This window comes from Carlito syrichta, unplaced genomic scaffold (assembly GCF_000164805.1).
Source record: "Carlito syrichta isolate Samal-C Ts95f unplaced genomic scaffold, Tarsius_syrichta-2.0.1 Scaffold308132, whole genome shotgun sequence".
NCBI classification, from domain to species: domain Eukaryota; kingdom Metazoa; phylum Chordata; class Mammalia; order Primates; family Tarsiidae; genus Carlito; species Carlito syrichta.
The window spans coordinates 299,437-311,030 of record NW_007252228.1 but is presented as its reverse complement, the minus strand read 5'-3'; the positions used below and the strand labels follow the sequence as shown (position 1 = coordinate 311,030).

The 11,594-nt window shown below is 37.5% G+C and overlaps 1 protein-coding gene across 1 annotated transcript in view; it reads right to left on the bottom strand.

Moving 5' to 3' along the window:
* The window catches only part of BIVM (basic, immunoglobulin-like variable motif containing), a 42,054-nt gene that overhangs the window by 18,744 nt on the left and 11,716 nt on the right, over positions 1–11,594 (bottom strand). Inside the window, exons 5-6 of the mRNA XM_008065009.2 lie at positions 7,064–7,190; positions 180–275 (exon numbers count right to left, since the gene is read on the bottom strand). Coding sequence (XP_008063200.1) covers positions 180–275; positions 7,064–7,190 — 223 coding nt within the window. The remainder of the gene's footprint in view (positions 1–179; positions 276–7,063; positions 7,191–11,594) is intronic.

Here is an 11,594-nt window from a genome sequence, read left to right as displayed (position 1 = left end):
CCAGAACAATCCTCAGCAAAAAAAACAAAGCAGGTGGTATCACAATACCAGATTTCAAACTTTACTACAAAGCTACAATCATCAAAATCTATTCTTAAAGATCTTCCATTATAGAAAAAGCAACATCAAATCACTTTTGAAATTGGAGTTTGGGAGTACTGATAAATTGACATACTTACTTCCCAGCTCCCATTGTGCTGTATAAGAAATTCCAACAAGAAATTAATGAGGAGATGCCACAAGATGTCTTATATTGTGGTCGGCTTATGCAGTACCTGAGAAAACAAAAGACTGTTTTCTTAGCTTGAATAAATTCCAAACATGCATACTAGAAATATAAAACTCATGGCAATTAAGTGTTACTATAATGAAAACTCTGATCATACAAATCAACATAAAATCTTCATTCACTTAAAATATTTTCATACCTGTTAATCACGTCATAAATGTATAACAATATTCATTTTAATAAAAAGAGCTAAGTAGGACATAGTGGATGTTATCCAAACCAATATGAAAAAAATGAATGGTATATAAATTTAGACATCATCTATTAAAATTTTGGTGTAAATTCCTAGATAAGCTACATAAACTGATTATTTACAAACATCAGAAATACTGGGGAGACAAAGCATTACCCTCCATGTATCAACTCCTCAGAGAGATTCCTCAGCTCAGACTAAAAGAACAACATCCATTTATCACCACTGTGTTCATCTAAAATCCCTGGATGAGAAGCTATTTAGTATTGGTTATCCTGACACAGAGAATTTTAAAAGTGAAACACAAAATCCTTCCATGGCAAAATCCAGTTGTACTGGGTAACCCAGACAATTTTCAAAATATTCATGATTCAAGGCAAGAAACTGAGGCTAATGTGAACAGAAGGGAAAAGAAACAGTCTATCCTATTTTAAGAAAGAAATAGGTTGGCTTTCAAGTTATCTCTTCCTAACTGCTTTCTAATGAAGGTGCTCATGGGTGGCCAAAAGAAATGGAGAAACAAGACTTCTCATCAGTAAGCCCAATTTCAGTATTGCCTAAAAAGTTAATTAAGAAAGAAAATGATATGTATGCATATATATTTGTATATATACATATAATACGCATATTGACAAATCAACAATGACCCTTGAATCTACAGATCACCGATCCCCAACCTTTTTGGCATCAGAGACCGGGTTTTGTAGAAGACAATTTTTCTATGAACAGGGGTGGGCGAATGGTCTTGGGACGACTCAAGCACATTACATTTATTGTGCACTTTATTTCCATTATTATTACATTGTAATAATAGTAATTTCATCATGAAAATTTTAAATTATTATTTTGACATGAATCTGTGAGTAATTGATTTATTGTGGTCTTTGCGCAGTCAGACCTCACTGCTAATGTTAATCGGTATTTGCAGTTGTGCCCCAGTGCTAGCATCACTGCCTCAGCTCTACTGCAGATCATCAGCATTAGATTCTCATAAGGAGCACATAACCCAGATCCCCGCATGCACAGTTCACAATAGAGTTTGCACTCCTGCGAGAATTTAATGCCACCGCTGATCTGCTAGAAGGCAGAGCTCAGGTGATAATGCAAGTGATGGGAAGTGGCTGTGAATACAGATGAAGCTTCACTCCCTCGGACTGGCTGCTATAGTGAACTACAACCAGACAGTCACTGGGACGCTGAGACACAACAGATAATAGTGGTCACAACATAATATACTAAGTGCTTCAACACTTCATCATCAAATTTGTTGAGTCTTCCTTCAGTTTTGTCTTGTTCTTTAATTGTGGTTAAAACACACACACATAACATAAAATGTATCATGTTAATCATTCTTAAGTGTACAGTGCAGTAGTGCTAACTCTATGCACATTAACGTGCAACAGATTAGAACTTTTTCATATTGCTAAACTGAAACGCTACCCCCATTAAACAACTCCCTTTTCCCCCTTCCTCATCCCTGACATTTCCCTTTCTCTGACTTTGACTACTTTAGATTAAAAGTGGAATCATGTAGTAATTGTCTTTTTATGATTGGCTTATTTCACTGAGAACAATGTCCTCAAAGTTCATCCATGTATCTTAGCATGACATTTCCCTTTTCTTTTAAGGCTGAATAATATTCCAGTGTACATATGTACATACCGTATGACATTTTTTTAATCCATTCATCCACTGATGAACACTTCAGTTGCTTCCATCCCTTGACTTTTGTGAATAATGCTGCAATAAACATGGGAGTGCAGATATCTTTTCCAGATCCTGCTTTTAATGATTTTGTATATATAAAGCAAAGTAAGATTGCCTAAATCATATGGTAGTCCTATTTTTAACTTTTTGAGAAATTTCCATACTGTTTTTCATAGTGGCTGTACTATTTTATATTCCCAATAACAGTACACACAGATTCCAGTCTCTCCACATCCTCACCATCACTTATGTTCTGGTTTTTTGATAGTTGCCATTCTAATGGGTGTGAAGGAACATTTCACTGTGGTTTTGATTTGCATTTCTATAATGACTAGTGATATTGAACATCTTTCTATATGCTAGTTGGCCATTTGTATATCTTCTTTGGAGAGATGTCTTTCAAGGTTTTTGCCCATTTTTTAATTGAGCAAATTTGATATTTTTGTTGTTTAGTTCTTTATATATTCTGGATATTAACTTCTTGTCAGATATATGATTTAAATTTTTTTCTCTTATTCTACAGGCTTTCACTCTGTTGTTTCCTTTGATGCACAGGTTTTTTTTAAGTTTGATGCAATCCCTTTAGTCTGTTTTCGCTTTTGTTGCCTCTGCTTTCAATGTCACATCTCAAAAATCATTGCCAAGTCCAATGTTAAGAAGTTTTCCAGCCAGGCTTGGTGGCTCAACCTGTAATCCTGTGTCTTGGGAGGCTGAGGTGAGTGGATTGCCTGAGCCCGTGGGTTTGAGACCTGCCTGGGCAACTTGGTGAGACCTCATCTCTACAATAAATTAAAAAATTAGCCGGGCGTGGTAGCACAGGCCTGTAGTTCCAGCTACTTGGAAGGCTGAGGTGGAAGGATCCCCGGAGCCCAGTAGCTCAAGGCTGCGGTGGCCGGGAGCGGCCACTGCACTCCAGTCTGGACAACAGAGTGAGACTCCAACTCAAAAAAAAAAAAAAAAGAAGCTTTTCCTTGTAATCGTATGCTATATGGTCCATGCTCATGAAGGACAAGCAACTCATTCATTTACTTAATTTGTTTTTCTCTGCTGTTAACATTTTGGCCAGAATTCAATCTTTGCAGTTATTTTACAAATCTGATACTATATAGTGTTTTATATGTTACAAAACCTATCTTTATGTATGTTTACAAAAAAAGTATTATATGCATAGGTGTATTAATTTATTGTAACATTAATTTTGGTCTTAAAGCATTAAAAAAAAAAGGAGAGGGGAAGAGAGGTTTACTTAAGAGTTTTCATCAGTCCAAACTTCTTTACTACTCTTGTTCATGACAATGGTAAAATTTTTACCAACATTCACTACCTTCTACAGGTCTTTTCATTCCAACCCTAATCTTGTAATGCTCTCAGTGGGAAATAAGTTTGTAGTCTCGGTAATCTTTTCTTCTTCAAGGTATTTCTCTTATCTATCCTTCCTAGTCCAAGCCTTTATGGCCTCACATGTTATTCTGTTAAAATATAATTATGTATTTTTGTTGATAAAACAAATCTTATATCTAAGGGATTAGAAGCAAAAATGAACAAAGCCTTTTTTCAAAGAAAGTAAAATTTATGTATTTTACTTACTTAGTATCTCTTCTCCAGTACATCCTACATACTAACTACTCCCAATTTGTTTTTGTAAAATATCTTTTTGCTAAGAAGTTTCCGCCCAACATGATGGCTCATGTCTGTAATCCCAGCACTTTGGGAAGCCGAGGCAGGAGGATTGCTTGAGGCCAGAAGTTTGAGACCAGCCTGGGCAACACAGTGAGACCCCTATCTCTATAAAAATAATTTTTTAAAATGCTCTGTCTTGGAGCAAGAGGAGGGGGAGGGGAGGAGGAGGAGGAATATTATTATATCCAATGGCTTATCTCTACCTCAGAAAAATACCTAAATCTTCATAGCCTGATATCCAAAAAATAGATCATGATGTTATAAAGAAACCGCATGAACTTTGGAGTCTGACTCTCCAGTTTTAATATAAGATCCTCTACTTATTAGTCATGTGGTGTTGGGAAAGTTTCTTAGCTTCTCTGAGCCTCACTCTAGACAAGTTAGTCTACTGTTTATTATCTTTTTAATTTTTTTATTATACAGATGTGGGATACAATTCAGGATTAGATATACAAACATTGATTATGCAGTTACCGTTGTTGATGAGGTGTGCCCCTCCCTCCTCTAGCAGTTTCCCTCAATTGCCAATCCCTCATCCCCACCCCTCGCTGGCAGTTTCCCACTACTGCCAATCCCTTTCTTTTTATTTATTTATTTATTTATTTTTTTTTTTTGAGTTGGAGTCTCACTCTGTCGCCCAGACTGGAGTGCAGTGGCTGCTCCCAGCCACCGCAGCCTCGACCTGCTGGGCTCCGGCAATCCTTCCGCCTCAGCCTTCCAAGTAGCTGGAACTACAGGTGCATGCTACCACACCCGGCTAATTTTTGATTTATTGTAGAGATGAGGGCTCGCCAAGTGGCGGGTCTCGAACCTGCAGGCTCAGGCAATCCACTCACCTCAGCCTCCCAAAGGCACGGGATTACAGGCTGAGGCACCAAACCCAGCTGCCAATCCCTTTCTTATAGTATTATAATTGTTCAAGGTCCACTTATGAGTGAGAACATATGGTATTCTGTTCTTTGTTTCTGTGATAGATCACTAAGCATTATCAATATGCCAAACACTTTCCACCAATTCATTCAAAGACCTTTCACCATTCTGTCCCTTTATACTTCCTCCTTTAAGATGCAGCTCCTTAATAAAGCATTTTGGTGAACATTACCTCCTTTCATAGTTGGCTATTTATTCATACTCATCATGTGAAAAACTGCCTGAGATATTTTGCATTTTTCTGCTTACTCCTCTCTTCTCAACCAGATTTTAAACCTTGGGAAAACAAAGACCATGTCTTTGATATCATCTCTGTATTCTCAGTCCACAATAAAAGGTCCAACATATGTGATAAAAATCTAATATTTCTAAAACCTCACCAAAAAAGAATCTTTAAAACTCAAATCAGAGATCAGTAATTTTCAAGGCTATCATAAATTAAATATTTTCTTCTTTAGAATAGGTAGCCAAATAGTCCCAGTTGAGAAATAAAAGCTCTTTTTATCAGAAGAAGACCAGGTAACAAAAGTAAAAGGAATGATAAAATTTTGAAACATAATCATTTAGCAATAAGGATTCAGATGAGGATCATCAAAGAGTTTGGCTAAAACCCAGACGGTGAGAAGTTAATGAAAACTTGAAACATCTAATGCTACTCTGTTACCCAACTGATTACTTGATGGTAGTAGAGAGGAAAGAATTTGTCAACGTGGAATATGGCTGTCACCACTCTTAGAATTGCTAATACTGAACAATCAGATACTATATGATTTCTCATATGAAGCGACATGTAGTACATAGGATCACTTAAGCAATATTCTTGTTTAAAATGTTTAATCTAAATCGAATCAAGTATTTATATCCAACTTCTAGTTTATAGCAAATACTGAGGTTAGATGAAAAATTTAGACAGCTAAAAGGAAAAAAAATCCAAACCAGGCATAGTGGATGAAGCTTGTAATCCCAGAACTTTGGAAGGCCAGGGTGGGAGGATTCTTTGAGGCCAGTAGTTCAAGACCAGCCTAGGACACACAGTGAGATCACCGCCCCCCATCTCCATAAAAAATAAAAATAGTAGCTAGGTGTGGTGGCATACACCTGTAGTCCCAGCTACTTGGGAGACCGAAGCGGGAGGATCTCTTGAGACCAGGAGTCTGAGGTTGCGGTGAGCTATAGTTGTGCCACTGTACTGACATAGAGAAACCTGGTCTCTTAAATAAATAAATAAAATAAACCTATAACATAGGACATTCCAACAGACACATGAAAATGTGCTCAGCCCTCACTCATGATCAGAGAAATGCACATTGAGATACCACCTAATCCCAGTAAGAATGGCCATCATTAACAAAACAAACAACAACGGACGCTGGGGAGGATGCAGAGAAAGGAACACTTCTACACTGCTGGTGGGAATGCAAACTAGTGTAACTCTTTGGAAGACAGTGTGGCAATTCCTGAAAGAACTAGAAATTGACCTTCCATATGTCCCAGCATTCCCTACTGGGAATATACCCAGAGGAACCCAAATCATTCTACCAAAGAGATACCTGCACAAGCATGTTTGTTGCAGCTCTATTCACAATAGCAAAAACATGGAACCAACCCTGCTGTCCATTGAAGCTGGACTGGATTAAAAAAAAATGTGGTACATATACACAATGGAATATTATGCAGCCATCAAGAAAGACCAACATATGGACTTCACAGCAACTTGGATGGATTTAGAGTCTATCATACTCAGTGATCCATCACAGAAACAAAGAACAGAGTACCATTGTTCTCACTCACAAGTGAACTTTGAACAATTATCATAATACTGTAAGAAAGGGATTGGAAGTAGTGGGAAACTGCTAGGGAAGGGGGGGAGGGATTGGCAGTTGAGGGAAACTGCTAGGGGAGGGAAGGGCGCACCTCATCAACAAGGGTACCTGCACAATGAACATTTGTATACCTAACCCTGAAATGTACCCCACATCTTCAAAATAAAATTTAAAAAGCTTAACAATTGTCAAATCTGAATAGCAGTTATGTGGAATCACACAAATGATTCTAGTGACCAGTCAAGTCTGGGAAACACAGGCATAGCTCATTACTAATCTACTCCAAACATTTGTAGTATAATTTTCATAATTAGAAATCCTGGAAATGATTTTAAAATTTAAAATACTCATTATACATATAATTCATTAATTTATAAACAAAAAATTGTTGCCAAAATATATTACATATTTTTAAAACTAAAACTGACATAACCACATTACCATCGTCTGAGATCCAATACTTTCCGCTGCTTAATGTCTTCAAGAGGAAAATGCTGAGGACACTCCCTCTGATACCTTCCTTTTTTATCTGAAGTTTTTTTCTTAGAAATTTGTTTCTTTCCATTGCCTAGAATACAAGAGTATAAAATAAGCAAAACTCTTAAGATGAAATAAACTGCAATGACAAAAATTATGTACCACATTTAAGAAGTAACTGCCACTAGTTCTAACAATATTTGCAAACATATTGAGTATATGTATTTTCAGTAATACTCCCCTACCTTAAAGAGAAAGAGAGAGAATGAAAACAAATTTAAACCACCGTGAATGCAATTTCCTATCAGGTTTAGATTCCACCCCAGAGCTATTCACTTAGCTGGTAAAGGAATCAATCCCTAACTCTTTAGCCACATCTAGAAAATCAAATTACCCATAATAAAATATTTAACAAGACCACTTTCCAGAAAATGGACGCTTTTTATAAAACAATAAAACCACATTAGTGCAACTCTGTTAAGAAAGTAAAAGCACTGGATCCAATAATGTGATGATGTGATGTTTTAAAATATCTCCAGGCCTACAGAGACCACTAAAGGAATTAAGAATGATGCACATGTATATTATTAAAATGCAACTTCAGCACCAGGAACTAGCAAGGAAAACAAAGTCTCCTTTCTGTATGCATGTATGTATGTATATACACACACAATCCTATACACATGTGCACACACACACGCACACATTCTCCAAAAGATGAACAATAGTGGTTACCTACTAGGGCAGAGAGAATTAGGAGCAGGACAAAAGGGAGACAAAAGTGAGAATGAGAATTTATGCTGTTTTATTGTTACACTTTTTTACTTCTAAATGATGCTAATAGATTATTCCATCAAAAAATTAGATAAAGTAAGGTATTAATAAGTACCATCAGGCTTCATTTCATTAAAGCACTATTAACATTTCAGATAGCTATGCTCAAATGTTTTAATAACTTTCAATATATTCTATTTTAAATGAAATCACCATATCTGTTAAAAAAAATTAAGTGAAGGCTAATACTTTATTTATTTATTTATTTATTTAGAGTTGGAGTCTCACTCTGTTGCCCAGACTGGAGTGCAGTGGTAGCTACCGGGCTCCGGTGACCCTTCCGCCTCAGCCTTCCTAGTAGCCGGAATTACAGGCACGCGCTACCATGCCCAGCTAATTTTTTTGATTTATTGTAGAGATGAGGTCTTGCCTGCCCAGGCAGGTCAATACTTTATTTTTATGTTATTCATAAATTATAAAACATAGATTATGTAGGTATACGTCTAGGAAACAAACATGGAAAAGGATCCGTTTTTTTCATTCAAGGTGCCCTACAATGAAACCATCTGGCACCTAAGATCTGCTGGAACTCAGGAACTATTATTACACAGAGAATTTCTGTAAAATGTTATAATAATGAAGACCATAAACTCAAAAAACAATGTTCCCCCTTCCTTAAAATTATACTCTCTAAGTCTTTACAGAGAATTCAACATTTTTCACAGTCAAATAACCACTGGCAAACATGAGCAAAATCTCACTGTGCCAAATTTCCCTCAGTGGTAAAATGAATCTTAGGGAGTCAGAAGACAGAGAAACAAATTTCTAAGAATTCTTGAGATGTTTTTACTGCTCAGTTATGACTTCATTCCCCAAATAGCTTTCCCAGCCATTACAAATGTTAAGGCTAATGAAACATCAAAATCTGTGACCTCAGTAGGCCCAGAGGGTGGTCTGTATCATACTTTCTTCTAGGGTTACATGAGCTCATCCTCGATTCTGTTTGTTGAATCCTATAATTCTCCCTGGGGTAAATGAGCATATATGTTCCAAATGAACCTACTTCATAAAATCCCTACACTGCGACAAAAAGATCTGGTCCCACAGACAAAATTTCATTCCCTCCGAGAGAAGGAAACTATGTCAAAGTGGAAGCTAAATTTGAGAGGGAAACATAAAAGGACAGCACCTGAGCCTTCTGTCTCACCAACACTTCAACTCCAGGACTTTTGCCCACTGCTTGATTATTACTGTATTCCTTCTTTCATTCCTCACCCTACCCACAACGCATACACACAGTCCCAACACCACACACACACACACACACACACACACACACACACACACACTCACACACACTATAAGAGGGGACTCAAAAAACACCACACACACACACACACACACACTCACACACACTATAAGAGGGGACTCAAAAAACACCACACACACACACACACACACACACACACACACACACACACACACTATAAGAGGGGACTCAAAAAACTCAGGAATTTATTTGTAAAAATTTGTGTATTTATTCTTATGTGTTTAAACCCGTCACCTTCCAAGTACAGTCCGTCTGATGCACTACACCTATCCAGATGCCTTTTCCACGGCTCAAGACAGGTTTTGAGCTCGTCTTTTTGATGTATTTTTGTGCTTCTGCCGTTTTTTGTTTCACCTCTTCCACATCGTCAAAACGTTTCCCTTTCAGGACCTTTTCCATCCGGGGAAACTAACAAACCAAAAAAGGGCTCAGGGCGAGATGCAGTGAAGAGAGGGTGGAGCACAGGGGTCATGCCGTTTTTTGGTCAAAAACTGCTGAACGCTCAGCATAGTGTAGGCAGGTACACTTGTAAATCACCCATCATGAAATGGGAAACTGTTCTCAAAGAATCTCCAAAAAAAGCAGCACGCAGCCTCTCACAACAATGCTACCTGGTACACCAATGCCGGCAGATTCCTAGAACATTCACCTAGTGGGGGAAGCCTGTACTACAAGGGACCCACCTTCAGAAAGATAAATCTAGGTTTTGGGGGGTCCCCTCTCACATATGTATTCACCGCACTAACTTTTAGAGAAAGTATAGAGCAAATAAAAGGAGAAATTTCACCATCAGTTTTACTTGAAGAACTAGAGGACAGAGTTCTGTGCAATCATCATAACTGGAAAGTGAGGTGAGAGGGGACCTAAAAGAAGAGAGACCACAGAGGAGAGGAGGCCTAAATTCTGTGTATAACTTGGACTAAATCTTGGGCTGACCCCTGAACCATGCATGTAAAGAGAAGACCCCCAAGAAACACAGCTAAGGTAAAAGAACTGATCTGATACTGGCGATGTCTTCAACAAACAGAATTTACAGTTTTGGTTTAGTTCAACCAAATTGCCTGCTCCTCTCCACACATACACACACACAAAATTGAACACTTTGGAGGAATATATCAGAATCACCCTAACTTAACAGTCCCACCATCTAGGATACAATGCAAAATTATAGAACATGTGAGGAAACTGAAAATATGACTCATTCTCAAGAAAAAAGATAAGGCCAACTCTGATATAAGCTAGACTTGGAGAATTGCAGATAAGGATTTAAGAAGGTATCATAACTATGTATTATAAAATAGATAAAATGTTCTTGTAATAAATGAAAAGATAGGAAGTCTCAGATGAGAAACAGAAGCTATAAAAATGGAAATACTAGAACTAAAATAAATAGATGAAAAAAAGATATACCGTGCAAACACTAATCAAAAGAATGCTGGAGGCCAGACATGGTTGCTCATGCCTGTAATTCCAGCACTTTGGGTGGCCAAGGCAGAAGAATAACTTGAACCCAGGAGTTCAGAAGAAGAAGAGAAGGGGAGAGGAAGAGAGAGAGGGAGAAGAAAGCTAGAGCAGCTATGTTAATATTAAACAAAGTAATTTTCAGAACAAAGGCATTTCATAATGATAAAAGGGTCAATTCATGAAGAAGGCATAAAACTCATAAATGTGTGTGCCCTTAAAAAGAACTTCAAATTACATTTTTTTTTTAATCAACAGAATTAAATAGACAGTAGAAAGCACTAGAAATCTGTCTCCCCACCTAAATAACAATCACACTGGCAGAATCTGTCTGATGTCATTATTTTCAAACTTTAGAGTCTATTCAAAGGGTTGCAACTTTCAGAGGAAGTATTGAACAGTAAATTGTGAAGGCTTGAACTGAAATTTGGTCAATTTCAGTTCACAGCAAGGTAACAGCTATCATCCCCCAGTGCAGGCAACTGTGCACATGTTCCTGGAGTAGCACCAGGCAGCTTGTGGGAGTCAGCCTGGGGAGAAAAATCATGTCCTACAAAAATTGAGAATCTATGTTCTGGTTGCAGATTGCTGTTTCTGATCTTGGAAGCACAGACACACGAGGAGAGGGGCAGTCATTTTTGCACCCTTCCTTCCAGTTGAAGCCTCTTCCAGAGGATTTAAAGGACCAGTACCCCTTGTGTACTTTTTTCCCTCTTTTTTCCATTTTCACTTTGAGAGTCAGACATTTAAAGTATAGGATATTCAAAAGCAACCACAGTGGGTAGGAATAATTTTAAAAGGCCCACATCAAGACATAATATAATCATACATAAAAGGCAAAAGACTTACATGATCTGAAGAAAAATCATAGTATATATAATCAAATTGCAGAAAAACAAAGGCAGAATTTTTTGGGGGGGGAGGGGGGTT